This window comes from Salvelinus namaycush, chromosome 21 (genome assembly GCF_016432855.1).
Source record: "Salvelinus namaycush isolate Seneca chromosome 21, SaNama_1.0, whole genome shotgun sequence".
Lineage (NCBI taxonomy): Eukaryota > Metazoa > Chordata > Actinopteri > Salmoniformes > Salmonidae > Salvelinus > Salvelinus namaycush.
In genome coordinates this window covers 50,324,220-50,351,767 of record NC_052327.1, presented here as the reverse complement: position 1 = coordinate 50,351,767, position 27,548 = coordinate 50,324,220, and the positions used below count along the sequence as shown (strand labels likewise).

At 44.3% G+C, this 27,548-nt stretch overlaps 1 protein-coding gene across 1 annotated transcript in view; it reads right to left on the bottom strand.

Annotated features, from left to right (window-relative positions):
- Positions 1 to 2,716: 2,716 nt before the first annotated feature.
- LOC120065956 (anoctamin-1-like) overlaps positions 2,717 to 27,548 on the bottom strand; it is an 84,982-nt gene continuing 60,150 nt past the window's right edge. Inside the window, exons 11-21 of the mRNA XM_039016998.1 lie at positions 23,554 to 23,628; positions 23,045 to 23,246; positions 19,832 to 19,943; positions 19,375 to 19,432; positions 18,740 to 18,840; positions 18,283 to 18,425; positions 9,106 to 9,258; positions 8,205 to 8,257; positions 5,569 to 5,744; positions 4,679 to 4,784; positions 2,717 to 4,349 (exon numbers count right to left, since the gene is read on the bottom strand). Coding sequence (XP_038872926.1) covers positions 4,098 to 4,349; positions 4,679 to 4,784; positions 5,569 to 5,744; positions 8,205 to 8,257; positions 9,106 to 9,258; positions 18,283 to 18,425; positions 18,740 to 18,840; positions 19,375 to 19,432; positions 19,832 to 19,943; positions 23,045 to 23,246; positions 23,554 to 23,628 — 1,431 coding nt within the window. The 3' untranslated portion in view covers positions 2,717 to 4,097. The remainder of the gene's footprint in view (positions 4,350 to 4,678; positions 4,785 to 5,568; positions 5,745 to 8,204; positions 8,258 to 9,105; positions 9,259 to 18,282; positions 18,426 to 18,739; positions 18,841 to 19,374; positions 19,433 to 19,831; positions 19,944 to 23,044; positions 23,247 to 23,553; positions 23,629 to 27,548) is intronic.

Sequence of the window (27,548 nt, the reverse complement as noted above, 5' to 3'; positions counted from 1 at the left end):
CCTGGGCACGTGAATTAAAGGGTAATTACACAAAACAATCTAAATGTCTTAGCTTTTTCCCAGACCTCAAAAGTGGTCTCCTGATGTGGTTTAAGTTATGCACTTTGAACATCAATTTTGGCTGTTTTTCTATTAAAATATTGTGACTTTGAGAGCGAAAACCTGAAAATGTTTTAAAAAATCAGAAACCTGTGAATTTCTGACTCAGTTGACAGCCTCATTTATCTGTTTCAATAGTAGGCCTACTGGTAGCCTACTGCATTTACATTTACATTTTAGTAATTTAGCAGACGCTCTTATCCAGAGCGACTTACAGTAGAGTGCATACATTTTATTACATTTACATACTGAGACAAGGATATCCCTACCGGCCAAACCCTCCCTAACCCGGACGACGCTATGCCAATTGTGCGTCGCCCCACGGACCTCCCGGTTGCGGCCGGCTGCGACAGAGCCTGGGCGTGAACCCAGAGACTCTGGTGGCGCAGCTAGCACTGCGATGCAGTGCCCTAGACCACTGCGCCACCCGGGAGGCTACAGCTTGGGTTGGCCTGACTGTGAAGGACCAATAAGGGATTTATAATTTTAGGTCATTCAGAGTGTTTGTCACTGTTTCTCATAGAATTTTTCATACGCCTTTCCTTTGGGAAATTTTTGGCAAAACTTGAGTATACCGACTTTTCCAGACATCACTACACCACTGCTAATACTTACCTGAGAACAGGTAGCGTAACATCCATACACTTGACCACAGTAAGATAGAAAAGCCACACTAACATACCACATGATGGTTAGGAATATTGAAAGAATCTGAGATACACATACACAAGCAAAAGCCAGAGTTTGTTTCCAGTCAAAGATGACTTTTACTATGCCATAAGGCTAAGCATTAGGTTTTGGCAAAACATTTGAGAGCATTAGTATTTTGGAGCTAAAATAGTATTAATAACCACTTTTCCATCCACAGTTTTCATGAGAGTAAAGTCATACCAAGACAGCTGTGATGGAAACAGGAAGTTTCAGCTACGATGTTATAAATGCAGACAGATCATTTTTTGTTCAACACGATGGGATCTTTTTGTGTCGCTAAAATTAATTATGCGAGAAATGGTGGTGGAAATGCCTTTCGGTGCAAATATTGATATAATAACCATGATATCGAAGAAAAGTTGGAGTCATGCGATGACATGGTGTGTGGTCCTCCCACTATGACTTGGGAAACCATGCAGTTTATTATGTTACAGATTCAATTAATTATGATGAACTTCACAGGCTGGTATTATTATTTGACCCTGCTGGTCATCTATGAACATTTGAACATCTTGGCCATGTTCTGTTATAATCTCCACACAGCACAGCCAGAAGAGGACTCGCCACCCCTCATAGCCTGGTTCCTCTCTAGGTTTCTTCCTGGGTTCCTGCCTTTCTAGGGAGTTTTTCCTAGCCATCGTGCTTCTACACCTGCATTGCTAGCTGTTTGGGGTTTTAGGCTGGGTTTCTGTACAGCACTTTGAGACATCAGCTGATGTAAGCAGGGCTTCATAAATACATTTGATTTGATTTTGGTGAAAGTACATGGTATGAGCTTGATACTCCTTTCCAATAAATTCCGAGGGTCTTATTCTGGTGACAAGATGATAGATGCTTGACTGCCGCTCTTAGCAATAATCTCATCATGTAGACTAACCTACCCGCAGAGCCGAACTGTACTGTATCTGTGAGCTGTTAAGCTACAGCGCACGTGTGAACAGAGTAGGCACATTTGCTATGTAATGCAACAGTTTTTGTGACAAAACTATCGATAGAGTTGAAAATGCGATGGAAACACATTGAACATGAGATATATATTCCAAACCGTAAGCGGAAAAAGTATATTTTATGTGCAACAAGTCAGTTTGGTGGAAACACCACTTGTGCGAAAATGCAGATATTTTCTTTATGCGGATTGTAGAATATTTGAATGAAACTCTGTTGCCGACTGGAATGAAACCTAGCTAGTGATTGAAAAAAAATACATTTTCTGGGCAAGATCCAGAATTCCATGAGTTTGTTTTACTTCAGTGGAAATGTGGTATTTTCCTCTCAAACTATATACACAGATCTATATAGACTAAATAAAAAAGATGAATGTTTTCACATTGTAAAAATAAAACTTTCAGGGTTCATTTTTTATCTTTAGGCACGATTTCCAGTAAAATTAGCTTCTTTTGTCCCGTCTTAAAAAATGTCATAAGTGCTATCAAGGAGAGGATGTTGGGTTGTCAAGCAGAGATGGAACATTTCCCTTTATTTACATGAAGTGCTTTGTCTGAGTTAGTTCCATCTCCTAAAGTTGAAACCGTCTGTCCTGTCCTGGGTCAGGTCTGGCCTATCTCAAATAACACAGGTTCCAGATCACTGCAAGGTAAGGATAGGAAGTTATATGACTTGGTAAACACTGTTATGGGTGATGTCATCCAAATAAAGTACAACGTTCTTTTGAAATTCAAAATGCTATTGTAGCCCTTCAATGTTGAATTCATGTTTCACATTAACAATTCATTGTACTAAACACTGAAGGTAACAATAATATTTGATTGTAAAAATCTAAGTGATGCCATTGAATTTGATACGGATACTCTATTTTAAAACGCTAAGTTATTGCAAAGGCCACAATCCTGTTCCGTGTATGTTGCTCTTCCTTCCCTAAGAAAACAAAGGCACTCAATACCCACAGCAACATATATTTATTGTTTACATTCAATTTAATGCATTATTTATTCAACGTCACATCAAAAAAGAATAGGCAGATCTCCTAAACATTTACAACATAGTCGGTATCAATACAGTAAAATATGCTGCTATGAAATGATGTTCACTTTTGTATGAATACATTAGTTTGACATATAAAAGGATCAAAGTGTCCTTGTCTTCTGAAGAACGGCAAGTAAAGAACGAGAAATATTATATTTCTTAGTATATCCAGTAGACAGAAGTACGTGTAAACAATATACAGTTTTAAGTACAGTTTAAAAGTTCCAAAATAATATCCTGGCTGGCTTTGAAGCAACACAGAAGCCATAGAGTATCAGTCTGTATTATGGCAGGGATAGACTGGCCTGAACTGTGCATTTTATAACAGGGGATATTTGTAACACTGCTGAGTTTATGTCCTGAAGTAAAGTCATTCAAACTATTTTACTATGTTTAGAAGTATCTGTTAAACAGTGCCTTTTGACTCTTATGCTATAATACAGTCCATGTAATAACTGCTTTAACTCTATGGTAGCATGGGAGCCCACAAACAGCCCTCAACTGTGAGCTTGTTAACTAATAATGAGCTTGGTAGCTAATACCATTTGAGATCTTTGTTTCAAAGACGTAAAAAACATGTCACCCATTTAAGAATAAGATTATATTATTTGCTCTACACACAATACATTTCATATTATCCAATTACTTTTAAAATGTTTAATCGATGAAAATCGAATCAATAAAATATGTAAATAAAAAATATAAATTTTGAGAACAAAGCACATTAAGAAAGAAAGAAAATGTGTTGTAATTGAATAAAACATGTAGCGTATTCCGAGAGTGATTGTTTGCACCATAAACATGGTTGAGTCATAACAGTAAAGGATAACGTATCATCTACATCCTTTTAACAAGAGGCAAACATACAAATACCTTGTATGCCAGACATACAGTACTGTAAAGCATGTTACAAAATACATTTTCTTGACAGCATTATGCAAAAGGGAAAAAATATATATATACTTTTCTCTCTCATTGAACATGGTCCGCTATAATTTGCACTACTGTAAGTCGCTTTGGATAAAAGCCTTAGCTAAATGGCATATTTGCGACCTCAAAGCCCATGACCCCACTAGTTGGCAGTTAGTTAACTTGTTGGCAGTTAGCTAGTTAGCTAGTTATTCACTGAGAGGCTTGACAGATAGGCATTGAGCACTGGGACAGTTTCTGTTTCTCCTCGTTGGGCCTCAACAACATCTTGTAGGGAGCACCTCTCCCTTTCTATGGAATGTCTGGACAAGGATAAGGATACAGACAGTAGTAACCCTTTGCCTGGCTAGTTAAGCTACACCTTACAGTAGCTGCTAGAAGTTGTTGGCGTGTGTGTGACTGTGTGTGTGTGGGATGGAGCGCGAGCGGGCTATAGGGGCGTGGTTGTTGCGCTTCTCCTTGCCACCACAAGGTATCATGCTGTCTATGAACTGAATCTTGCCCTGTTCCTCCTTCATGAACAGCTCCACCATCAGGATCTTCTCCTTGTGGATCTGAAGGCTGATGTCTTTAGGGATGTCTGGGATCAGCCAGTCCACGATGTCACTCATCAGCATCACCACATTCTACGGGGAAGGGAAACAGCAGGAAACAGGCATGCACACACACACACAAACAAACACAAACACACAGGGAAGTGAGCGACAGCATGGTGAACAAGCAGGAAACAAAGTCTACAGTAAACGTACAGTATCTCGCAGAGCCAAACGAGTGTCTCAGAATATTGCAAATTAGCTGAAGTCTGGCAGGAAAGATTAACTGTACAATAGAACTGCAGCTGTTTGCTTATGTTTAACGCTTTTCATTCTTGGAGGAACACAGGCCCATAATAAAGATCCCCAATCCTTTTCGGTAAATGCAGTCTTTCAAACTATAAATGGACTCCTCCACTCACCTGGAAGACTATGACGAAGGCCAGTCTGGCAGCCAGGACCGCCCAGAACTCTTTAGAGATGACGTAGGGTGTGTTGGACCATGGGGGCTCCCTGTAGTCTTTATACCTGGAGTCAAGAGTCATCTGATTACAGTGACTAAACCAGAAAACATTACAACAGATGGCAAAATATTTACTGTAAAGGTTCAGTAAATAAACGCCACAGTAACTTTAAGTATGGCTATAATATTTCCTGCACATTATATTTTTTTGTAACTTATTAAGGCATCTATTTATTTGCTTACAGTATGTACAATTAAGCAATAAGAAACACACACACACACACACACACACACACACACACACACACACACACACACACACACACACACACACACACACACACACACACACACACACACACACACACACACACACACACACACACACACACACACACAGTCTTTTCTATGAGGAGGCTGAGGCTGTATTCTGGCTCCTCAGTAAGGGTTAGGGGTAGCTTCGTCCAATACAACCAGATCATGCACCACAGCAGGCTATTGGCTTCTTCTATATTTAAGCAATTATACCTGAAGGGGTGTGGTATATGGCCAATATACAAAGGATAAGGGCTGTTTTAAGCACGACGCAACGTGGAGTGCCTGGATACAGCCCTTAGCCGTGGTATATTGACGATATACCACTAACCTTATTGCTATTATAAACTGGTTATCAACGTAATTATAGCAGTAAAAATAAATGTTTCGTCATACCCGTGGTATACGGTCTGATATACAAGAGCTGTCAACCAACCAGCATTCAGGGCTTGAGCCACCCAGTTTATAACAATCAATGAAACATGTATAATTTAAAAACTTCACACAGTCAGTCAGTGTTGTGTGTAAACTCACCTACACATCTCCACCTGATGCTGTGGGTCCATAGGTTCTTTACCGTCCTGGAAGTTGCTCACGTTGAAGTAGGACAGGGTGTGGTTGACGAAGCCGTGCATGGAGCCGTCTGAGCTGTACATGTACTGGTAGACCAGCCTCGGGATGAAGTCTGACGTGAAGGAGATCACAAACGCCTGGAGAGAGACAGACAGTGGTCAATGACAAAGCACCTGAAGACATGTGTTTACACCTGGCATTAACAAATGCCCTGTCAACAGATAGGGATTGGATCATCTTGTTCGGTTAACGAAAGTCACATGGTAATACCAGGTAGAAACCCGCCCTAATGATATATACTGTAGGTTGAATATAATTGTCAACTTCACCCCCCTTGGCATTTTTCCTATTTTGTTGCCTTACAACATGGAATTAAAATGGATTTTTGGGGGGTTTGTAAAATTTGATTAACACAACATGCTTTGAAGATGCAAAATATTTTTTATTGTGAAAAAAAAACAAGAAATAAGACAAAAAAACACAAAACTTGAGCGTGCAAAACAATTCACCCCGCCCCAAATTCAATACTTTGTAGAGCCACCTTTTGCAGCAATTACAGCTGCAAGTCACGTGGGATATGTCTCTATAAGCTTGGCACATCTAGCCACTGGGATTTTTGCCCATTCTTCAAGACAAAACTGCTCCAGCTTCTTCAAGTTGGATGGGTTCCGCTGGTGTACAGCAATCTTTAAGTCATTCCACAAATTCTCAATTTGATTGAGGTCTGGGCTTTGTCTAAGACATTCCAAGACATTTAAATGTTTCCCCTTAAACCACTCGAGTGTTGCTTTAGCAGCATGCTTAGGGTCATTGTCCTGCTGGAAGGTGAACCTCCGTCCCAATCTCAAATCTCGGGAAGACTGAAACAGGTTTCCCTCAAGAATTTCCCTGTTTTTAGCACCATCCATCATTCTTTCAATTCTGACCAGGTACCTAGTCCCTGCCGATGAAAAACATCCCCAGAGCATGATGCTGCCACCACCATGCTTCACTGTGGGGATGGTATTCTCGGGGTGATGTGAGGTGTTGGGTTTGCGCCAGAGCATTTTCCTTGATTGCCAAAAAGCTCAATCTTAGTCTCATCTGATCCGAGTACCTTCTTCCACATGTTTGGGAAGTCTCCCACATGCCTTTTGGTGAACACCAAACGTGTTTGCTTATTTTTTTCTTTAAGCAATGGCTTTTTTTCTGGCCACACTTCAGTAAAGCCCAGCTCTGTGGAGTGTACGGCTTAAAGTGGTCCTATGGACGGATACTCTAATCTCCGCTGTGGAGCTTTGCAGCTCCTTCAGGGTTATCTTTGGTCTCTTTGTTGCCTCTCTGATTAATGCCCTCCTTGCCTGGTCCGTGAGTTTTCGCAGGTTTGTTGTGGTGCCATATTCTTTCTATTTTTTAATAATGGATTTAATGGTGCTCCATGGGATGTTCAAAGTTTCAGATATTTTTATATAACCCAACCCTGATCTGTACTTCTCCACATCTTTGTCCCTGACCTGTTTGGAGAGCTCCTTGGTCTTCATGGTGCTGCTTGCTTGGTGTTGCCCCTTGCTTAGTGGTGTTGCAGACTCTGGGGCCTTTCAGAACAGGTGTATATATTCTGGGATCATGTGACAGATCATGTGACACTTAGATTACACACAGGTGGACTTTATTTAACTAATTATGTAATTGTTTGCACCAGATCTTATTTAGGGCCTTTATAGCAAAGGTCGTGAATACATATCCACCAATTTGGATTATTTTGTGCATGTCCAGTACATGAAATCCAAATAAAAATCTATTTAAATTACAGGTTGTAATGCAAAAAATAGGAACAACGCCAAGGGGGATGAATACTTTTGCAAGGCACTGTACATTGGCAACTATCTGTCAGTCAGCATATATGACTGTTAACGTAAATGTTAGTCCTAACCCTAACCCGAGAAGCTGGCCAGTGCCCATGTGAGATTTGGTTCTGTGTTCAGAGATTTGCCAGCACATAAACATAGAAGGCATTAAAGTGAAGAAACATTGACATTCTGTTCCATCGGTAACACTCTGAATAAGTGGAGGATGGAGGTGAGGAATTCCCTCCCTTCCATTTTGATCGAAAGCCTCCGTTGTCATAAATAACCCAGATCTGGATCTCACTTCAACATCACCATGACGATGGTGAACCCTTTGGAAGTGAAGTGAGAGTCTGCAGGATTTATGACCACGTTAACTCTCCTTCTGACCAAGTATGGTCTTTTCTGCATCGAGGGTCAGTAGTTTTAGAGGTGAAACCATTTAAAAGCCTAATTATGAGGTTTTACAAGCAACCCTCCAAGAGTGTTGACATACTGTATATTCACAGTAAAGGACCGGCTCTTAAATGTGGACCAGGCTGAGTTTCAATGAAAAACCGTTCTCGTTTTTTTAAGTACAGACTTGTTATTGTTGAGGTGGTTGAGGAATGAATAAGATGGATTAAAAAAATTAACTTCTGCAGAACATTTCAATGACTCCCCTATCTAAATCAGAACAGTATATGTTAAAGTGCGAGAATTGTGTATTTTTTTTCATAATTTGGTCATCTTCCACCATTTTATTTTGCTGGGATTACCGGAATGACTTACATTTATGATGACGGCCACTTTAGCCACAGCTCGGAGAAGGTTGTACCATATTCCTAGAATCAGAGAAGAAAGAAAAACATGAGTCAGAACTCTTGATGGTCCATGTTATTACAATCTTATATTTTAATGATTTTAATTTGTTATTTTATTTAACCTTCATTTAACTAGGCAAGTCAGTTAAGAACAAATTCTTATTTACAATGACGGCCTACAACGGCCAAACCCGGATGACGCTGGGCCAATTGTGCGCTGCCCTATGGGACTCCCAATCACGGCCGGTTGTGATACAGCCTGAATTCAAACCAGGGTGTCTGTGGTGATGCCTCTTGCATTGAGATACAGTGCCTTAGACCGCTGTGCCACTTGGAGCCTTATAACAAATCTATAGATGACACCGGTTTGTGTCAAGATCTGCAAAACTGCTGGGTTTTTCACACTCAGCAGTTTCCTGTGTTTTTCACATCCAGCCAATTTGACACAACTGTTGGAAGCAGTGGAGCCAACAAGGGCCAGCATCCCTGTGGGACACTTTCGATACCTTGTAGAGTCCATCCCCTAACGAATTGAGGCTGTTCTGAGGGAAATGGGGTGGGGGGGGTGCAACTCAATATTAGGAAGGAAGATGTTCCTAATGTTTGGTATACTCACTGTATACATACAGTTTCATCTTGATGAGATAAAATATCTTAAGCAAAAGTGACTTTCTGGTCATCTGGTCACATGGTCAGGAAGAACTCAGAAATAACCATCATGTTTTTTTCTCTCTGTAAATAACTTGTATTGGACTGAATTCAATATTATGTTTATTATTGTGAAAGGAATCAATATAAACCACAGTCTAATAAAAAAATAACCTGTGTGCTTAAAGAGTGAACAGTCAGAGGCTGAACTTTGAACCCACCAATGTCTTTTGCCCTTGCAGCGACCGGCCTCCTGAGCTCGGCCACAAACTTCTTGGCATCCAGGCGTATCTCGATGATGTTGTTAAGGAGTGCGAAAAGTGGGGCCAGCGGGAACGATGCCACGAACAGGGTCACAAACCCAAACTGGATTACTGCAAGGACACAGAGATAGATAGACATCCATCAAAGCTGTCATCAAGGCAAAGGGTGGCTATTTGAGGAATCTCAAATGTAAAACGTATTTTGATTTCTTTAGCACTTTTTTGGTAACTACATGATTCCATGTGTTATTTCATAGATTTGATGTCTTCACTATTATTCTACAATGTAGAAAATAGTAAAAAATAAAGAAAAACCCTTGAATGAGTAGGTGTTCTAAAATGTTTGACCGGTAGTGTATATTTGTTAGATAACAACTTTGACTTTTAAGTTATTTAAATCAACATCATAAATGTATTGATGCAGTTGATAATTAAGGCAATTGAGTGGCAGTGGATCAAACTAGAGAGAACAGAAGGGAGCTCTTTAGGTGTCTTGTAGGGAGAGGAGACTGAGGGACAAGAGAGGACAAGAGAGGGGGCTAGGTGGAGAGGGTGAGGGGCAGGGACAAGTCAGGGGTGGTTACGAAGGGGAAGAGACTGAGGGACGGACAAAGGGAGGGGGCCTAAGGCTTCTGTATGCTTCCCAGTCTAAACAGTTTGTGCATATATTATGCCGAAATTTTGTGACGTTATGGTTCGTTTTGGTTTTCATGCAAGGGTTTTTCAGCTGTTCATGCACATGTTCGTGCACGTTTCTCGATGTAAGCCGCAGTTCGGTAGCAAAAGTCTACGCCCCTTCGTCGGTGATGGGTCAGCAGTAGGGATTCTTCAATGAAGTGTTGTCATTCAATGAGAGACGACTCGTTTTCATGCACAGTTTTCCACTTGACGGCTTACGATAGTTGTAAAATTAGATGTAAAATTGCGTGACAAAGAGTTCCTAATCAAAAATATCAAAATGAATGACAGATTTCTTAGATTAATTATGACTATTCTGAGGAAGTGGCTACGGCGTCTCAAGATGGACAAACAGTACTATTGCCACTTTTGTCTTGTTTTTCAAGCAGCAACCTTTTAAAGGAGTATGCGACGCACAGACGCCCACGTCGCCTAGCCAAGTTCTGCTAGGAGCGAACCGAACCTAGTATGCAGATGCCTATACAGGGGGCAAAGGGACAACGAGGGAGTCTGTGAGGGAGGGAGGGAGTGGGGCGGGAGGGGGCAGACAGGGACAAAGGAGGGGCCAGGCAGAAACACAGGCTGTAATCTCTACTGGCATGGTGCCAGGGCATGACCAAGCCCAGAATGTCACTCCCTCCCCACAACCCCAGTACTCTCTAATGTCACTCACTCCCCACAACCCCAGTACTCTCTAATATCACTCACTCCCCACAACCCCAGTACTCTCTAATGTCACTCACTCCCCACAACCCCAGTACTCTATAATATCACTCACTCCCCACAACCCCAGTATTCTCTAATGTCACTCCCCAGTACTCTCTAATGTCACTCCCTCCCAACAACCCCCATAGTACCCTTACTACTCTCTGATCTACACAACGCAGCTACAGTAGGGGACTTCAGTTCTCCATTCAAACATTCTCACTCACTCACTCACTCACTCACTCACTCACTCACTCACTCACTCACTCACTCACTCACTCACTCACTCACTCACTCACTCACTCACTCACTCACTCACACTCTCCACTCACTCACTCACTCACACTCTCCACACACACACACACACACTCTCCACACACACACACACACACTCTCCACACACACACACACACACACACACACACACTCTCCACACACACACACACACACTCTCCACACACACACACACACACACACACTCTCCACACACACACACACACACTCTCCACACACACACACACACACTCTCCACACACACACACACACACACACTCTCCACACACACACACACACACACTCTCCACACACACACACACACACACTCTCCACACACACACACACACACACACTCTCCACACACACACACACACACACACACACACTCTCCACACACACACACACACACACACACACACACTCTCCACACACACACACACACACACACTCTCCACACACACACACACACACACTCTCCACACACACACACACACACACTCTCCACACACACACACACACACACTCTCCACACACACACACACACACACACACTCTCCACACACACACACACACACACACACACACACACACACACACACACTCTCCACACACACACACACACACACTCTCCACACACACACACACACACACTCTCCACACACACACACACACACACACTCTCCACACACACACACACACACACACACTCTCCACACACACACACCCTCCACACACACACACACACACTCTCCACACACACACACACACACACTCTCCACACACACACACACACACACACTCTCCACACACACACACACACACTCTCCACACACACACACACACACTCTCCACACACACACACACTCTCCACACACACACACACACTCTCCACACACACACACACACACTCTCCACACACTCTCCACACACTCTCCACACACTCTACACACACTCTCCACACACACACACACACACTCTCCACACACACACACACACACTCTCCACACACACACACACACACACACACACACACACACACACACACACACACACACACACACACACACACACACACACACACACACACACACACACACACACACACATACTCCACACACACACTCTCCACACACACACACACACACACACACTCTCCACACACACACACACACACACACACACACACACACACACACACACACACACACACACACACACACACACACACACACACACTCACACTCTCCACACACACACACACACTCTCCACACACACTCTCCACACACTCTCCACACACACACACACACACTCTCCACACACTCTCCACACTCCACACACACACACACACACACACACACACACACACACACACACACACACACACACACACACACACACACACACACACACCCATTGCTCAGTTGTGTTCGAGAAGCAGGTGCTCTTCAAAAGCCCCTCGAGGGGAACTCCAACACCACTACAAGGTGCAGGATTCTGTGAAAAATGTACAACTGCTATAATAAATATGTAGATCTTGGGTGTGGGTCTTGGGTTTGGACTAATAGTCCGTTGGGAACATAAGAACATTTCTTTAATGATATCATAATATCCATGATACCATAATGCGGTAGGGTGAAATTAGCCTACAGTATCTTTGCGATGCCATGAACAATTAAGTTAAGCCTAAAACTCTCTGTGTCCTGAGAATAGGCCTACTTACCAGGCATTAACTGAGAGACACTGCCTCTTGAGAAAGTGAAGTACATTACAAGCGCTGTGACTGGACTCTTCAGTTGTTTAAGACTTTCTCAAGAGTACAAAGTTCAGACAGAGAACAAACAATGTCTTTCTTTAGAGCTATCTTAATAGCCATCTTACACTGCAAATATATGCTAACTTAAGTACTAATAGTGTATACATCTCCTGATGTAATAGATGAAAACACTGATGCTCTTTTCACTTGAGTTGAGGTATATGCTTGCCAATGCCAGCTCCAGAGATAGGTGGATGTAGGGAGAGAGAGATAGAGAGAGAGAAGAAGAAGAAAATGAAGAAGAAGAAGGCAGGAAAAGAGAGATGTGGGCCATGGACCAAACAGCAAGTCAAAGTAAATAGAGCCTGATGGAGAATCTGGCAGAGGTGTGTGCCAACAGGAAGATCTGCTGAGTAAAAACACTGCTGTCTGTAATGAAGAAGGCCCAGGGTGTAGGTTTGGTATGGAGGAAGGAAGTCATTCATTCAATTAGCTACATCCCCTTCTCATTGTGCTTGGCTTAGGGCGCATTTCAAGTAAAAAAGAGGAATGGATTCCCGGAATAATTCCAAAATGATTTCTGGCCAACTCCTACACAGGGAGGATGTACACTGCGTGGACAAAACATTAGGAACACCTGCTCTTTCCATGACATAGACTGACCAGGTGAATCCAGGCGAAAGCTTTGATCCCTTGATAATGTCAATTGTTAAATCCACTTCAATCAGTGTAGACGAACGGGAGAAGACAGGTTAACTAAATAAGTATTTTTAAACCTTGAGACAATTGAGACATGGATTGTGCATTTGTGCCATTCAGAGGGTGAATGGTCAAGACAAAAAAGTACCTTCAAAGTACCTTTGAATGGGGTATGGTAGTAGGTGCCAGGTGCACCGGTGTGAGTGTGTCAAGAACTGCAACGCTGCTGGGGTTTTCACGCTCAACAGTTTCCCGTGTGTATAAAGAATGGTCCACCACCCAAAGGACACCAAGCCAACTTGACACAACTGTAGGAAGCATTGGAGTCAACATGGGCCAGCATGCCTGTGGAAAGCAACAACTTGTAGAGTCCATGCCATGATGAATTGAGGCTGTTCTGAGCGCAAAAGGGGGTGCAACTCAATATTAGGATATTAATATTAATGTTTTGTACACGCGGTGTGTTTCATTTGATATGGTTCTGCTTTACATTTTGTTTCCCTCCATGAATCACATGAAGCTCGCCAGAAGTTTTACCCTTCAACAGCATGAAACTGTCCAAGACCGAAATGGCAGTAAGCTACATTCTACTCAATCAATGTTGCTTCACAATAGTAATAAACCCAACTAAATGATCATCGTCTAAAAACTGGAGTTCTTACCCCCTAAAAGTATTTTTTCCCCCATACAGCCTTTGAAACGCTATTCAATACCCTGTTAAATATTTCAGGAATCATTAATATCTTCTACTAGGTCATCAAAAGACATGGGTTCTAATTAGCTAGCTGAGGAAAATGGCCTTCGGCTCGCACACATCCATTAATGACTTCTACCTCTGACATTTGCTAAAGCCAGCAACCTGAGATTTCATCAAGATTAAAGTCAATACTAATTTAAATCCATCTCTATCTAATCCTTCAATCTATCTATTCACATCTGTAGGTTTGAAGCTGGAGCCAAAAACCAGTAGAGTGACAGTCTAAAAAGCTTTTCTTGTTTGACTCAATTGATTGATTCTAGTTACTCAACCAACGTGAAAGCTTATCAGAATTCTCTCACGACAGAGGTTCACGTCAGTCGGATCACATGATCTTATGTGGTAATGTAAGGTAATGTGATAACATGAAACTACACAAAACTACGTTTGAGAGCGTGAAAATATAATCTTAAGTTAAATAAAACATGGGGATGCAAAATTTCATACATGTGCTTCCTTGTTCCCCGCACTTAGATTCAAGTTTCATGTTGAATTGTATCATGTACTAGTGGTCAGAAAATATCACTGTGATGCTTTGAGATATTATATAACCTTAAAGGTGGAAACATGTAAAGCTGGTTCACTCAGTTATGATACCATGTAACTACACATGACAACATCTGAGTTTTTCCACATGTGAAAAGGCAATTCCACATGTGAGAGTTAGGTTTGCACATGTGGAAAGGCAAATAAAATGTTCACATGTGAAACTACAAATTCCACATGTGAATCTGAAATTCACATGTGTGGTGAAAACATGTTATTCTCCTCACATGTGAAAAGGTAGTGTTAATTAACACGTGAACTCTATATTGAATACATGTGAACATACTGTATGGTTTCATATGTGAACAACTGACCTCACTTGTCTATTTTGTTTTGTGGAAATTTCAGCTCAACAATTGAAAACTATTATTTCTCATGTGAAAATGTGATTTCATGTGTTTTTTTGTAAGGGAAGTAATTAAATGGTATGGGGGGTTTTAAGGTAAGTGATACGCTGTTCAGATTAAATAGTGTAAAAATCGTTCATCAATGACAATATCACTTAGTACTGACTTTTCAATATGACCCCACCTGGGATTTGAACTCACAACCTCTGGATTTGGGGTATGCTGAAGTTTCTGAAGTTTCAATTTGAAGTTCCCTACAAATTGATTTACAATACATCTCTGCACTTAGAAAAAGAGTCTCATCTGCACTGCTTTTTTAATCTGACAATTCTCTCATAATTGATTTAATTTCCATTTTTCCACAATTTTAGGGTTTTCTGTATATTTGACAAATGTTGGTGGGACATATCATTCTGTTTAAGTGTTACTCCCGAATCACGATGATAAAAAACATTGTTTTTCTTGAGTGTATTATACAAAGCTAAGATTTACTTTGAAGTGCAAAGTGTAGGAATACAGGTGAAATCAGTCATTGACACACACACGGTGATGTAGCAGGAAGACTGGAATGCTGTGAACCAAGAGGTTGTACATGTGAAATTGTGATCATGTGGTTCTTTCGTAAGGGTTACGTCTAAAGATTTAAGATCTCCATAACAACATGTACAAGGCTGTTTGTTTTGTTCATTACAGCGTCTCATTGGTTCTCTGGCCAACAGAAATGATCCCTGAGTTTATTCAGTGGGGACCACAGTCCTTATTGATTCCATAACTTCTGCTTTGCCACTTTCTGTTGACAAAGGCTGTGTGTAAGGTAGTGTGCAAGAGGCAAGGCTTGACACAAACTTTTTTAGCCACTGGAACAGATTTTTTACTTGTCCGAAAGCTCAAGTCACAAAAAAAGAAGTGACTTAACACTATGGGCCAAAAAGGTGAATTAGCTATAAATTGTATGATGCAAGAAAACACTAAATTAAAGTAATTATTATCATTATTAGCCCTGTTACTACAGAGAATCAGTCAAAAAATGTACTCTACTCTCTGCCTATTTGTTTCTTTGCATATTCAAGCCTTTCTCAAAATACAACACTGCCTCTTGAAGGCTCTCTTGGCAGATGGTTAGCCACTCTTCATAGACTTTAAAATATAGAAATGTTACAATTACAACCAAATACTTTTTATGCCTTAATAAAATAATTGTATTTTTCAATGAATCAGGGTAGGCTACTTCAAAGCAAAAGGTAACTAACTAAGACATGTCTATAACCTTGCAATATATTCAGGTTTCAGGGGAGATCTATTGACAGCATGGGAGATATTTCTCAATTAGGCTATTATAAGAATATATTTCAGACTGACACGACCAATGTTGAATAGAGGGGAATCCCAGCTTTCTAACAGTGTCAGATTTACTGCGCTGGAGAGACAACTTTACACTGGAGTAAGCTTTGGTTTATTAATAACGCACCCATTCATCAACTGCGTGTCAGTGGAAAGTTTTTAGGATATCGGACATGACAATTACATTAAGACATGATAATAGCTAAATAGTTAACTAGCGAGATAACTAGTCAGGGTACACAATGTGGTTTGAATCGGCTATCTAGTTAGTCTGTTGTTATTATTTGATAGTTCCGCTCCTCTGGCACACATTGATGCGCACTGCGTGCATTTTCCAGGCTTTTCATGACAGTACAAAGCCTATTTGCTGACCAAATATGTGCTATAACTGTGCAAATAACTCAATGATTAGCCAGTAATATCAGCACATGTGCACATGCGGCTACATGCGGGTCTGCTCTTTGATGTCAATAGCGTATCAACCGGGGAGGATTGAAAGACCGCCCTGCCTGTCAGTGCAATACAGAACAGCAACACATCACATCCAGGGGCCACTCTGATCTAATTGTGATCAGACTAATTGTTTGATATTGTGATTTTTGTGTGATTTTCTTTACTTGACCATCCGGACAACGCAAATCTATATTCTTCTTGTCGGACCATTTTCTTTCTTGTCCCGGACAAGCAGATATGCGTGAGTAACCCGTCTAATTATGAAATCCATGAGGGTTAGTGCGCAAGTCCAAGTACACACTCTTTTTGGAGATGGGTGGAGAATCGGGACACAACCATAATACTCTGTTGACCTCGAAACGAAACGACAGACATCTGTTATGACACGTGTCTTTGAACGAAGGTGGACCGACTTGTGCTAACAAAACTCAGATGTTGTCATGTATAGTTACATGGTATCACAACAGTGGTGAACCAGCTTTACATGTTTCCACCTTTATGGTTATATAATATCTCAAAGCATCACAGTGATATTTTCCGACTACTAGTACGTGATACAATTCAACATGAAACTTCTGAGTGCGGGGAACAAGGAAGCGCATGTATGAAAAATCATATATGTCACAGTGGTGGCAGACAGCTATATATATTTTTTCTACTGTATTATTGACTGTATGTTTGTTTATTCCATGTGTAACTCTGTGTTGTTGTATGTGTCGAACTGCTTTGCTTTATCTTGGCCAGGTCGCAGTTGTAAATGAGAACTTGTTCTCAACTAGCCTACCTCGTTAAATAAAGGTGAAATATATATATTTTTTTAATTAAAATCTGAACAATGCCCATTGGAGACACCATGGCAGAGGCATGTAGTGTGAAATAGCTGCCATACTAAAAACATGGGGCTGGTCACTGTATAGCAACAGACAGGTTGTTTTACTCACACCTAGAGGCAAGTCAGGCAACCATCACCACATATGTTGATAGGAAAGTGCAAGATGAAAATAAATGCTGTTGCTACCTCGCTGTCAAACCAAGGTGTAAGCTGAACATACAAAGCAGAGAAAGATGCTTTTAAGATCAACTGGACAACGTGGACTGGACATGCATATCCAGATGAAGGTTTCCATGATATTGACTTTTGGACAGTGACATAGTTGAAGATCACATTCTATTGAGAGAAGGGTCAGTCTGACTGATTGGGGGAGGCTGTATACCAAAGGTCTCGCAGGGAGCCGTAGCAGTGTCAAACGGTTCACCACGCACACACACACACACACACACACACACACACACACACACACACACACACACACACACACACACACACACACACACACACACACACACACACACACACACAAATGGACACACACACACACACACAGACAAACGGACACACACACACACAGACACAGAGACAAACAGACACAGACACACACACACACACACACACACAGACAAACGGACACACACACAGACACAGAGACAAACAGACACAGACACACACACACACACACAGACACACAGACACACAGACTAACAGACACACACACACAAACAGACAGACAAACAGACTCACTCATCTCCATGTACTCTGGCGTGAGGCCTGCGAAGGGCTCTAGGAAGTGGTCCGTCTCATAACGCTGTAACTTCTTCTCTCTCTCCTCTTCCTGGAAGGACCTTCTCTTGGACTTGATGTACCTTATCAGCTTCTTCAGCTTCCTATAGGCGCAGGGAGATAGTCAGAAACAATGGCACAGTCGGACAGGCATAAGAACCACAGAGAAGTATTGGTCTGTGGATGTTACAGGCTGATGTGAATCCTTGATATACAGACACTATTGGTGTGTGCATACTTGTGTGTGTGTGTGTGTGTGTGTGTGTGTGTGTGTGTGTGTGTGTGTGTGTGTGTGTGTGTGTGTGTGTGTGTGTGTGTGTGTGTGTGTGTGTGTGTGTGTGTGTGTGTGTGTGTGTGTGTGTGTGTTTTTGTGTGTGTGCGTGCATGTGTGTGCACGCTCGTGCGTGTGTGTACTCACGGAATGCCAATCTCAAATAAATTGTTCTGGATGAGTTGCTTTCCCAACATGGTGATACTGAGCTGAATACACAACTCCATCAGACATCCTCCATGAGCACACTGCCGGGGAAAACCCAGTTAAAGGCCTTCTGTCCTGAAGCACACGTCCATTATAGACAGACTAACATGGTCAAAATACACATACTAAGGATGGGATTTAATCCAACCCAGACTTCCTCACAGCAATAGACTTTTAAAGGCAATTTCCCTGACGTTCACAGAGATCCAAGTTCACTGTAAACGTTGGTCATCGGCTCAAGAGGGACAACTTCTTTAAAAGTTCACCGTAGTGCACAGGTTGTTTTTCTGTGTTTGTTTGAATTGCAGGACTTGAATACAGATTTATTTTGAATATGTGAACTCCTAATGTATGTTTCTAGGTTAACTAACAGTGTTTAATTCATAGCCATCTGCACTTCAACATTTATAAAGATTGTGTTCAATAGGCAATGTGATGAAATGAATGAAAATTGAATATTTATAAAATTACAAATAATTAATTATTATTTTTCTTCCTTTACTGTCAGATGACTAATATTGAATACATATCCAAATGACTGTTCATGATGCAGAGTCTTCGAACGGTTTGTTTACCTCTTCCATTCGATACGACTCAAACACATAAAGATAACTTCCAGGTCGACCAACAAGCCTGTAGGAGCACAGGAAGAAAATGAAGGGTTAGGAGAGGCAATACCCAAGGACACCTCTACTACATCTCACTGACATAGATTGTGTGATTAACATAGCATAACATAACACAGCATAACATAACATGGCATATCATAACATAGCATAACATAACATAACATAACATATTAACATAATATAATTTAACATAACATAGCATAACACAAAATAAAATAACATAGCATAACACAACATAAAATAACATAACATAGCATAACACAGCATAACATAGCATATTAACAAGATATAATCTAACATAGCATAACATAACATAATAGCATAACATAACATAGCATAGCATAGCATAACATAACAAGTTCATACAGATCAGTAGATAAAGACTAAGACTGTGGGGACTCACCTGCCTCTGAAAAATGCTATGTATATGATGGGGGTAAAGGCATTCACAAACTTCAGGATGAATGTTTTGAATATCAATCTCTCCTCAAAGCTCTTGTCTGTCTTTGGAACCTCTGAGAAAACAGACAGTAGATGTGTCATATGTTATTAAATAACTTATAAGGCCGTTTGCTGCTTGAGAGTTGACTTGAAAGAGAATAGTGGAATCCCTACAACAGCAAGGGGAGTGTTAGAAAGTTACACTGCATTTAGTACACCAGTTATAGAAGGAAATCAATTTTGGAGATATTTTCAGTTTGAAAGGTAGGTAGCACGATGAGACAGTACATTGGCACATTGTAACCCAGAAAGCCTTGCTTGTGGTAACTTACAGATAATAGGGAAGTTGGCACACTGTCAATGCAAGATGCACTTAGTTTTTTTCAATTGCTAACATGCATTGGTCAAAACTGAAGTCACATTGTCAAAACTCTTCACACAGTCAGCAAAACAGAAGTGTATGTGAACCAAACTGTGAATCATTTTTCATTGCTTTCACACAAAATGCATTCAATGACCACATTTTCTGAAATCCATGGCCTCTCATTCATACTCCACCACCTGCTAAACTATATATTTGCAGCATGTTTTCAAATGCAACACACTGTTTCCAAAACTGTTAAAAACACATTCAAAACAGAATGATGGAAAATGCTGTGCATTTCTTCTGTAACCAGATTGAAACAGAAAATCTCTGCAGAATATTTCATCATTCCAAACACAGCTGATTGCAATTTCAGCTGAAAGTCTACCCAAGTGTCCTGTTTTTAGTTTCGTTACCAAACAGACCAAAGAGGACGGCTTCGGAATGATTTAGTTTGGAAACATGGATCAAAGAAGACAGGTTGGTGGGGAAAGAAGAGTGGCAGGGAGCGGGAGAATGTATGGAGGACAACGGAGAGGAAGACCAAGAGCGGTGGTCTCTGATGAGATAAGGGACACCATTATTGACCATGTTGTAAACCATGGTCTCTCTTTGAGAGAGGCCGGTTTAAGGGTGCAACCAAATCTGCATTAATAGTAGTATGAATTTTCAGTCAAAACAACAGGTGAGATGTGCATCCTTCAATGATAATTGAACTACATATTACAGTACAATACAGTACGTTCACATTGTTACATGTACTGACATTTTGAAATATATTGATTGTTTTGTGTTTTTCAGTAGGATCCAAAGGTTGCCTCCCACAGGAGGAAGAGGCAGAATATTATCAGATGGCAGGAAATTGCCATTGTTGACATGGTAATTGGCCACAATGTAATACAACTGTGGGAAATTCGGGACAGAGTGCTGGCAGACAATATCACTTGTGGGAATGTGAATACGGTCAGCACAACGACAGTTGCCAGAGTCCCAGAGAAACATAAAATAACGATGAAGCAGTTGTACCCTTTGAGAAACGGTGAACGTGAGAAAGAACTCCGATATCAATATGTCCAGGTAAGATGTCTGTTCAATAACCAAACAGGGTACATACACAGCTATGCATAATGTCAAGTACTGTAAAACTGTGGATTTACTGTATTTTAGAGTAACGGAGATGGAAGCAAGGCAAACTGCATATACATTCATCTTTGTGGAGGAAACTGGATTCAACCTGGCTCTGATTCAACCCCACTCTGCTGCAGTCACAGACTGGTTTACTACACATCCCAGGATGTCAGTACTATTCCTTCCTCCATACTCCCCCTTCCTAAACCCCATAGAGGAGTTTTTCTCTGCGTGGAGGTGGAAGGTTTATGACCACCATCCACATGACCAGATGTCCTTACTGGAGGCCATGAATGCGGGGTGTGCAGACACTTATCCTGAAGACTTCCAGGGTTGGATTAGACATTCCAGAAGATACTTTCCAAGATGCATCGCCAGAGAAGACATAAGATGTGATATTGATGAGAACTTGGGGCCAAATGTAGGCGAGAGAGAGAACTAGAACCCTCACAGTACTGTACAGTATGAGTGATTATACTATTCATGCTGTTGTTGTAATTATAATTAGTTTTTTGTTTCAACTTTATTTTTCACAAGTAAATGACTCTATGCAAAGATATAGAAAAAATAAAGGCTATTGAAGCAAATTGCTGCATTTCTGATTCATTCTTGTTACATATACTTTAGTACAGTCAATAAAGTGAAAAGGTGTTATTCTTATTCTATAATGAAATACTGATTTATGCGAAATCTTTCAAACTTCAAAGAAAAGTTCATCATTTATGTAATGCAGCAATTCAATTTATGTAATGTGTTTTTTAGGTGAATGTGTTATGAGTGACACTGTATGCTTTCTGAGTGAGAATTGTTGCTAGTGTTATGGTCGAAACAAGCTTATTTTGAGACATGTATGAAGTGGTTTGAGTGAGTTTTGGAGGTGAGATTAACTGTTTGGCCAAGATGCATGTTGGTAATGCAGACTGTGTGAAGAGTTTGGAAAAAGTGGCTTCAATATTGACCGATGCTTGTTAGCAATTGAAAAAAAACCTGTAATGGGTCTTTGGCTGCTGTTGCACTAGGAGTTGTTCACACAAGTTGTCAGACTGATCTAGGCCTGTGATAAAAGGAACACAAAAAGCCTTGCTGATAGCTACATGTAGGAACCGTCTTTAAAAGTGTTATAACATTACCACATTGAATTAGATTGTTGCACCTAGGACAGTGAGCCAGTGGGAGACAGTTCCGTGTCTGTGTGTAAGTTGTCAGACTGTGTGTGTGTGTGTTATATTGTCAGACTAACGTACCGAGGACAGTGAGCCAGTGGGAGACAGTTCCGTGTCTGTGTGTAAGTTGTCAGACTGTGTGTGTGTTATATTGTCAGACTAACGTACCGAGGACAGTGAGCCAGTGGGAGACAGCTCCGTGTCTGTGTGTAAGTTGTCAGACTGTGTGTGTGTTATATTGTCAGACTAACGTACCGAGGACAGTGAGCCAGCGGGCGACAGCTCCGTGTCTGTGTGTAAGTTGTCAGACTGTGTGTGTGTTATATTGTCAGACTAACGTACCGAGGACAGTGAGCCAGTGGGCGACAGCTCCGTGTCTGTGTGTAAGTTGTCAGACTGTGTGTGTGTTATATTGTCAGACTAACGTACCGAGGACAGTGAGCCAGCGGGAGACAGCTCCGTGTCTGTGTGTAAGTTGTCAGACTGTGTGTGTGTGTGTTATATTGTCAGACTAACGTACCGAGGACAGTGAGCCAGCGGGCGACAGCTCCGTACACCTCGTCTAGGATCAGAATGACCACCAGGTTGAGGATGGCAGCGGTAGTTTTGACCGTCAGACGGACGTTGGACCGCGTGGTGGGGTTGTTGCTCATGTGCAGCGCTGTCTTGGTGGATATCCGGTAAAGGATGACTCCGAACACTATGGCAAACGTTACCCCGATCTGAACGGAGAGAGGAGACGGGGAGCAAGGGTAAGGTCACCATTGATTTATTTGGGTTGGAGTCCTTTTTCAAGGTCACTTCAATTGTTTAGGAATCATTTGTAACACTCTTAAGAAGCCTTCTCAATTTCAAGAGAACAATCTGAGGCATTGACAGAGAAGTGTTTTTTCTACTGAATTACAACCCAAAAGTCTTGCTACTGTACATCTTATACTGATAGTTTAAACTACACTTTTAAAATCCAGTTGAATAAAAGTATCTAAAATACTTCTGAGCAGCTTACATCTTAATATGTGTTGGACTCACCATCAAAAGCATCATGACTATGTTGGTCATGTACGCTGGTAACCGGTCTTTGCACGTCAGCTTTTCTTTTTCTGTCTAAAAGAGGGGCAAAAATATTCAGACCTGTCGAGTTACAACCAAGTGTACTGTAACTGTTTGTATGTGAAAATGAACATGATCAGTGAGCAGAAGAATCCAAACAGCGATGGATGGACAGGGGAAAAGCTGGTGTTTTGATGCTGCCGCGACCACAACACAGAAATCAACATTTCATACACTGACAGTTGTAGTGTTCTCATAGTTCCTTCACTATCTTTCAGGCATTCATTAAGTCATTCTCAGCATTCTTTATGCAGCACATCTCAGTCAGAACATGGTTGCCTCTGAAACAGCACCCTATTCCCTAAATAGTGAGCTACCTTTGACCAGAGCCCTGGGCCCTGGTCAAAACTAGTGCACTATATAGGGAATAGGGTGTCATTGTAGATACAGCCATGTCAATAATCTTCCAGAAACCATTTGGAACAGAACAGGCGAACATGCTGTCTATGGCAGGGGTATTCAACCTGGGTCCGCAGCCCCCTAAGGGCCATAGAGGGGATGCAGGGGGTCCGCAGCCCCCTAGGGGCCATAGAGGTAATGCAGGGGTCCGCAGCCCCCTAGGGGCCATAGAGGTAATGCAGAGGGTCCGCAGCCCCCTAAGGGCCATAGAGGTAATGCAGGGGTCCGCAGCCCCCTAGGGGCCATAGAGGTAATGCAGGGGTCCGCAGCCCCCTAGGGGCCATAGAGGTAATGCAGGGGTCCGCAGCCCCCTAGGGGCCATAGAGGTAATGCAGAGGGTCCGCAGCCCCCTAGGGGCCATAGAGGTAATGCAGGGGGTCCGCAGCCCCCTAAGGGCCATAGAGGTAATGCAGGGGGTCCGCAGGCCCCTAGGGGCCATAGAGGTAATGCAGGGGTCCGCAGCCCCCTAGGGGCCATAGAGGTAATGCAGGGGTCCGCAGCCCCCTAGGGGCCATAGAGGTAATGCAGGGGGTCCGCAGCCCCCTAGGGGCCATAGAGGTAATGCAGGGGTCCGCAGCCCCCTAGGGGCCATAGAGGTAATGCAGGGGTCCGCAGCCCCCTAAGGGCCATAGAGGTAATGCAGGGGTCCGCAGCCCCCTAGGGGCCATAGAGGTAATGCAGGGGTCCGCAGCCCCCTAGGGGCCATAGAGGTAATGCAGGGGGTCCGCAGCCCCCTAAGGGCCATAGAGGTAATGCAGGGGTCCGCAGCCCCCTAAGGGCCATAGAGGTAATGCAGGGGTCCGCAGCCCCCTAAGGGCCATAGAGGTAATGCAGGGGGCCCGCAGCCCCCTAGGGGCCATAGAGGTAATGCAGGGGTCCGCAGCCCCCTAGGGGCCATAGAGGTAATGCAGGGGTCCGCAGCCCCCTAGGGGCCATAGAGGTAATGCAGGGGTCCGCAGCCCCCTAAGGGCCATAGAGGTAATGCAGGGGTCCGCAGCCCCCTAGGGGCCATAGAGGTAATGCAGGGGTCCGCAGCCCCCTAGGGGCCATAGAGGTAATGCAGGGGGTCCGCAGCCCCCTAGGGGCCATAGAGGTAATGCAGGGGTCCGCAGCCCCCTAAGGGCCATAGAGGTAATGCAGGGGTCCGCAGCCCCCTAAGGGCCATAGAGGTAATGCAGGGGTCCGCAGCCCCCTAGGGGCCATAGAGGTAATGCAGGGGTCCGCAGCCCCCTAAGGGCCATAGAGGTAATGCAGGGGTCCGCAGCCCCCTAAGGGCCATAGAGGTAATGCAGGGGTCCGCAGCCCCCTAGGGGCCATAGAGGTAATGCAGGGGTCCGCAGCCCCCTAAGGGCCATAGAGGTAATGCAGGGGTCCGCAGCCCCCTAAGGGCCATAGAGGTAATGCAGGGGTCCGCAGCCCCCTAAGGGCCATAGAGGTAATGCAGGGGTCCGCAGCCCCCTAAGGGCCATAGAGGTAATGCAGGGGTCCGCAGCCCCCTAAGGGCCATAGAGGTAATGCAGGGGTCCGCAGCCCCCTAGGGGCCATAGAGGTAATGCAGGGGTCCGCAGCCCCCTAGGGGCCATAGAGGTAATGCAGGGGGTCCGCAGCCCCCTAGGGGCCATAGAGGTAATGCAAAGGTCCGCAGCCCCCTAGGGGCCATAGAGGTAATGCAGGGGGTCCGCAGCCCCCTAGGGGCCATAGAGGTAATGCAAGGGGTCCGCAGCCCCCTAGGGGCCATAGAGGTAATGCAGGGGTCCGCAGCCCCCTAGGGGCCATAGAGGTAATGCAGGGGGTCCGCAGCCCCCTAGGGGCCATAGAGGTAATGCAGGGGTCCGCAGCCCCCTAGGGGCCATAGAGGTAATGCAGGGGTCCGCAGCCCCCTAGGGGCCATAGAGGTAATGCAGGGGGTCCGCAGCCCCCTAGGGGCCATAGAGGTAATGCAGGGGGTCCGCAGCCCCCTAGGGGCCATAGAGGTAATGCAGGGGTCCGCAGCCCCCTAGGGGCCATAGAGGTAATGCAGGGGTCCGCAGCCCCCTAGGGGCCATAGAGGTAATGCAGGGGGTCCGCAGCCCCCTAGGGGCCATAGAGGTAATGCAGGGGTACGCTGCCCCCTAGGGGCCATAGAGGTAATGCAGGGGTCCGCAGCCCCCTAGGGGCCATAGAGGTAATGCAGGGGTCCGCAGCCCCCTAAGGGCCATAGAGGTAATGCAGGGGGTCCGCAGCCCCCTAGGGGCCATAGAGGTAATGCAGGGGGTCCGCAGCCCCCTAGGGGCCATAGAGGTAATGCAGGGGTCCGCAGCCCCCTAGGGGCCATAGAGGTAATGCAGGGGGTCCGCAGCCCCCTAGGGGCCATAGAGGTAATGCAGGGGTCCGCAGCCCCCTAGGGGCCATAGAGGTAATGCAGGGGTCCGCAGCCCCCTAGGGGCCATAGAGGTAATGCAGGGGTCCGCAGCCCCCTAGGGGCCATAGAGGTAATGCAGGGGTCCGCAGCCCCCTAGGGGCCATAGAGGTAATGCAGGGGTCCGCAGCCCCCTAGGGGCCATAGAGGTAATGCAGGGGTCCGCAGCCCCCTAAGGGCCATAGAGGTAATGCAGGGGTCCGCAGCCCCCTAGGGGCCATAGAGGTAATGCAGGGGTCCGCAGCCCCCTAGGGGCCATAGAGGTAATGCAGGGGGTCCGCAGCCCCCTAAGGGCCATAGAGGTAATGCAGGGGTCCGCAGCCCCCTAAGGGCCATAGAGGTAATGCAGGGGTCCGCAGCCCCCTAGGGGCCATAGAGGTAATGCAGGGGTCCGCAGCCCCCTAAGGGCCATAGAGGTAATGCAGGGGTCCGCAGCCCCCTAAGGGCCATAGAGGTAATGCAGGGGTCCGCAGCCCCCTAGGGGCCATAGAGGTAATGCAGGGGTCCGCAGCCCCCTAAGGGCCATAGAGGTAATGCAGGGGTCCGCAGCCCCCTAAGGGCCATAGAGGTAATGCAGGGGTCCGCAGCCCCCTAAGGGCCATAGAGGTAATGCAGGGGTCCGCAGCCCCCTAAGGGCCATAGAGGTAATGCAGGGGTCCGCAGCCCCCTAAGGGCCATAGAGGTAATGCAGGGGTCCGCAGCCCCCTAGGGGCCATAGAGGTAATGCAGGGGTCCGCAGCCCCCTAGGGGCCATAGAGGTAATGCAGGGGGTCCGCAGCCCCCTAGGGGCCATAGAGGTAATGCAGGGGTCCGCAGCCCCCTAGGGGCCATAGAGGTAATGCAGGGGGTCCGCAGCCCCCTAGGGGCCATAGAGGTAATGCAAGGGGTCCGCAGCCCCCTAGGGGCCATAGAGGTAATGCAGGGGTCCGCAGCCCCCTAGGGGCCATAGAGGTAATGCAGGGGGTCCGCAGCCCCTTAGGGGCCATAGAGGTAATGCAGGGGTCCGCAGCCCCCTAGGGGCCATAGAGGTAATGCAGGGGTCCGCAGCCCCCTAGGGGCCATAGAGGTAATGCAGGGGGTCCGCAGCCCCCTAGGGGCCATAGAGGTAATGCAGGGG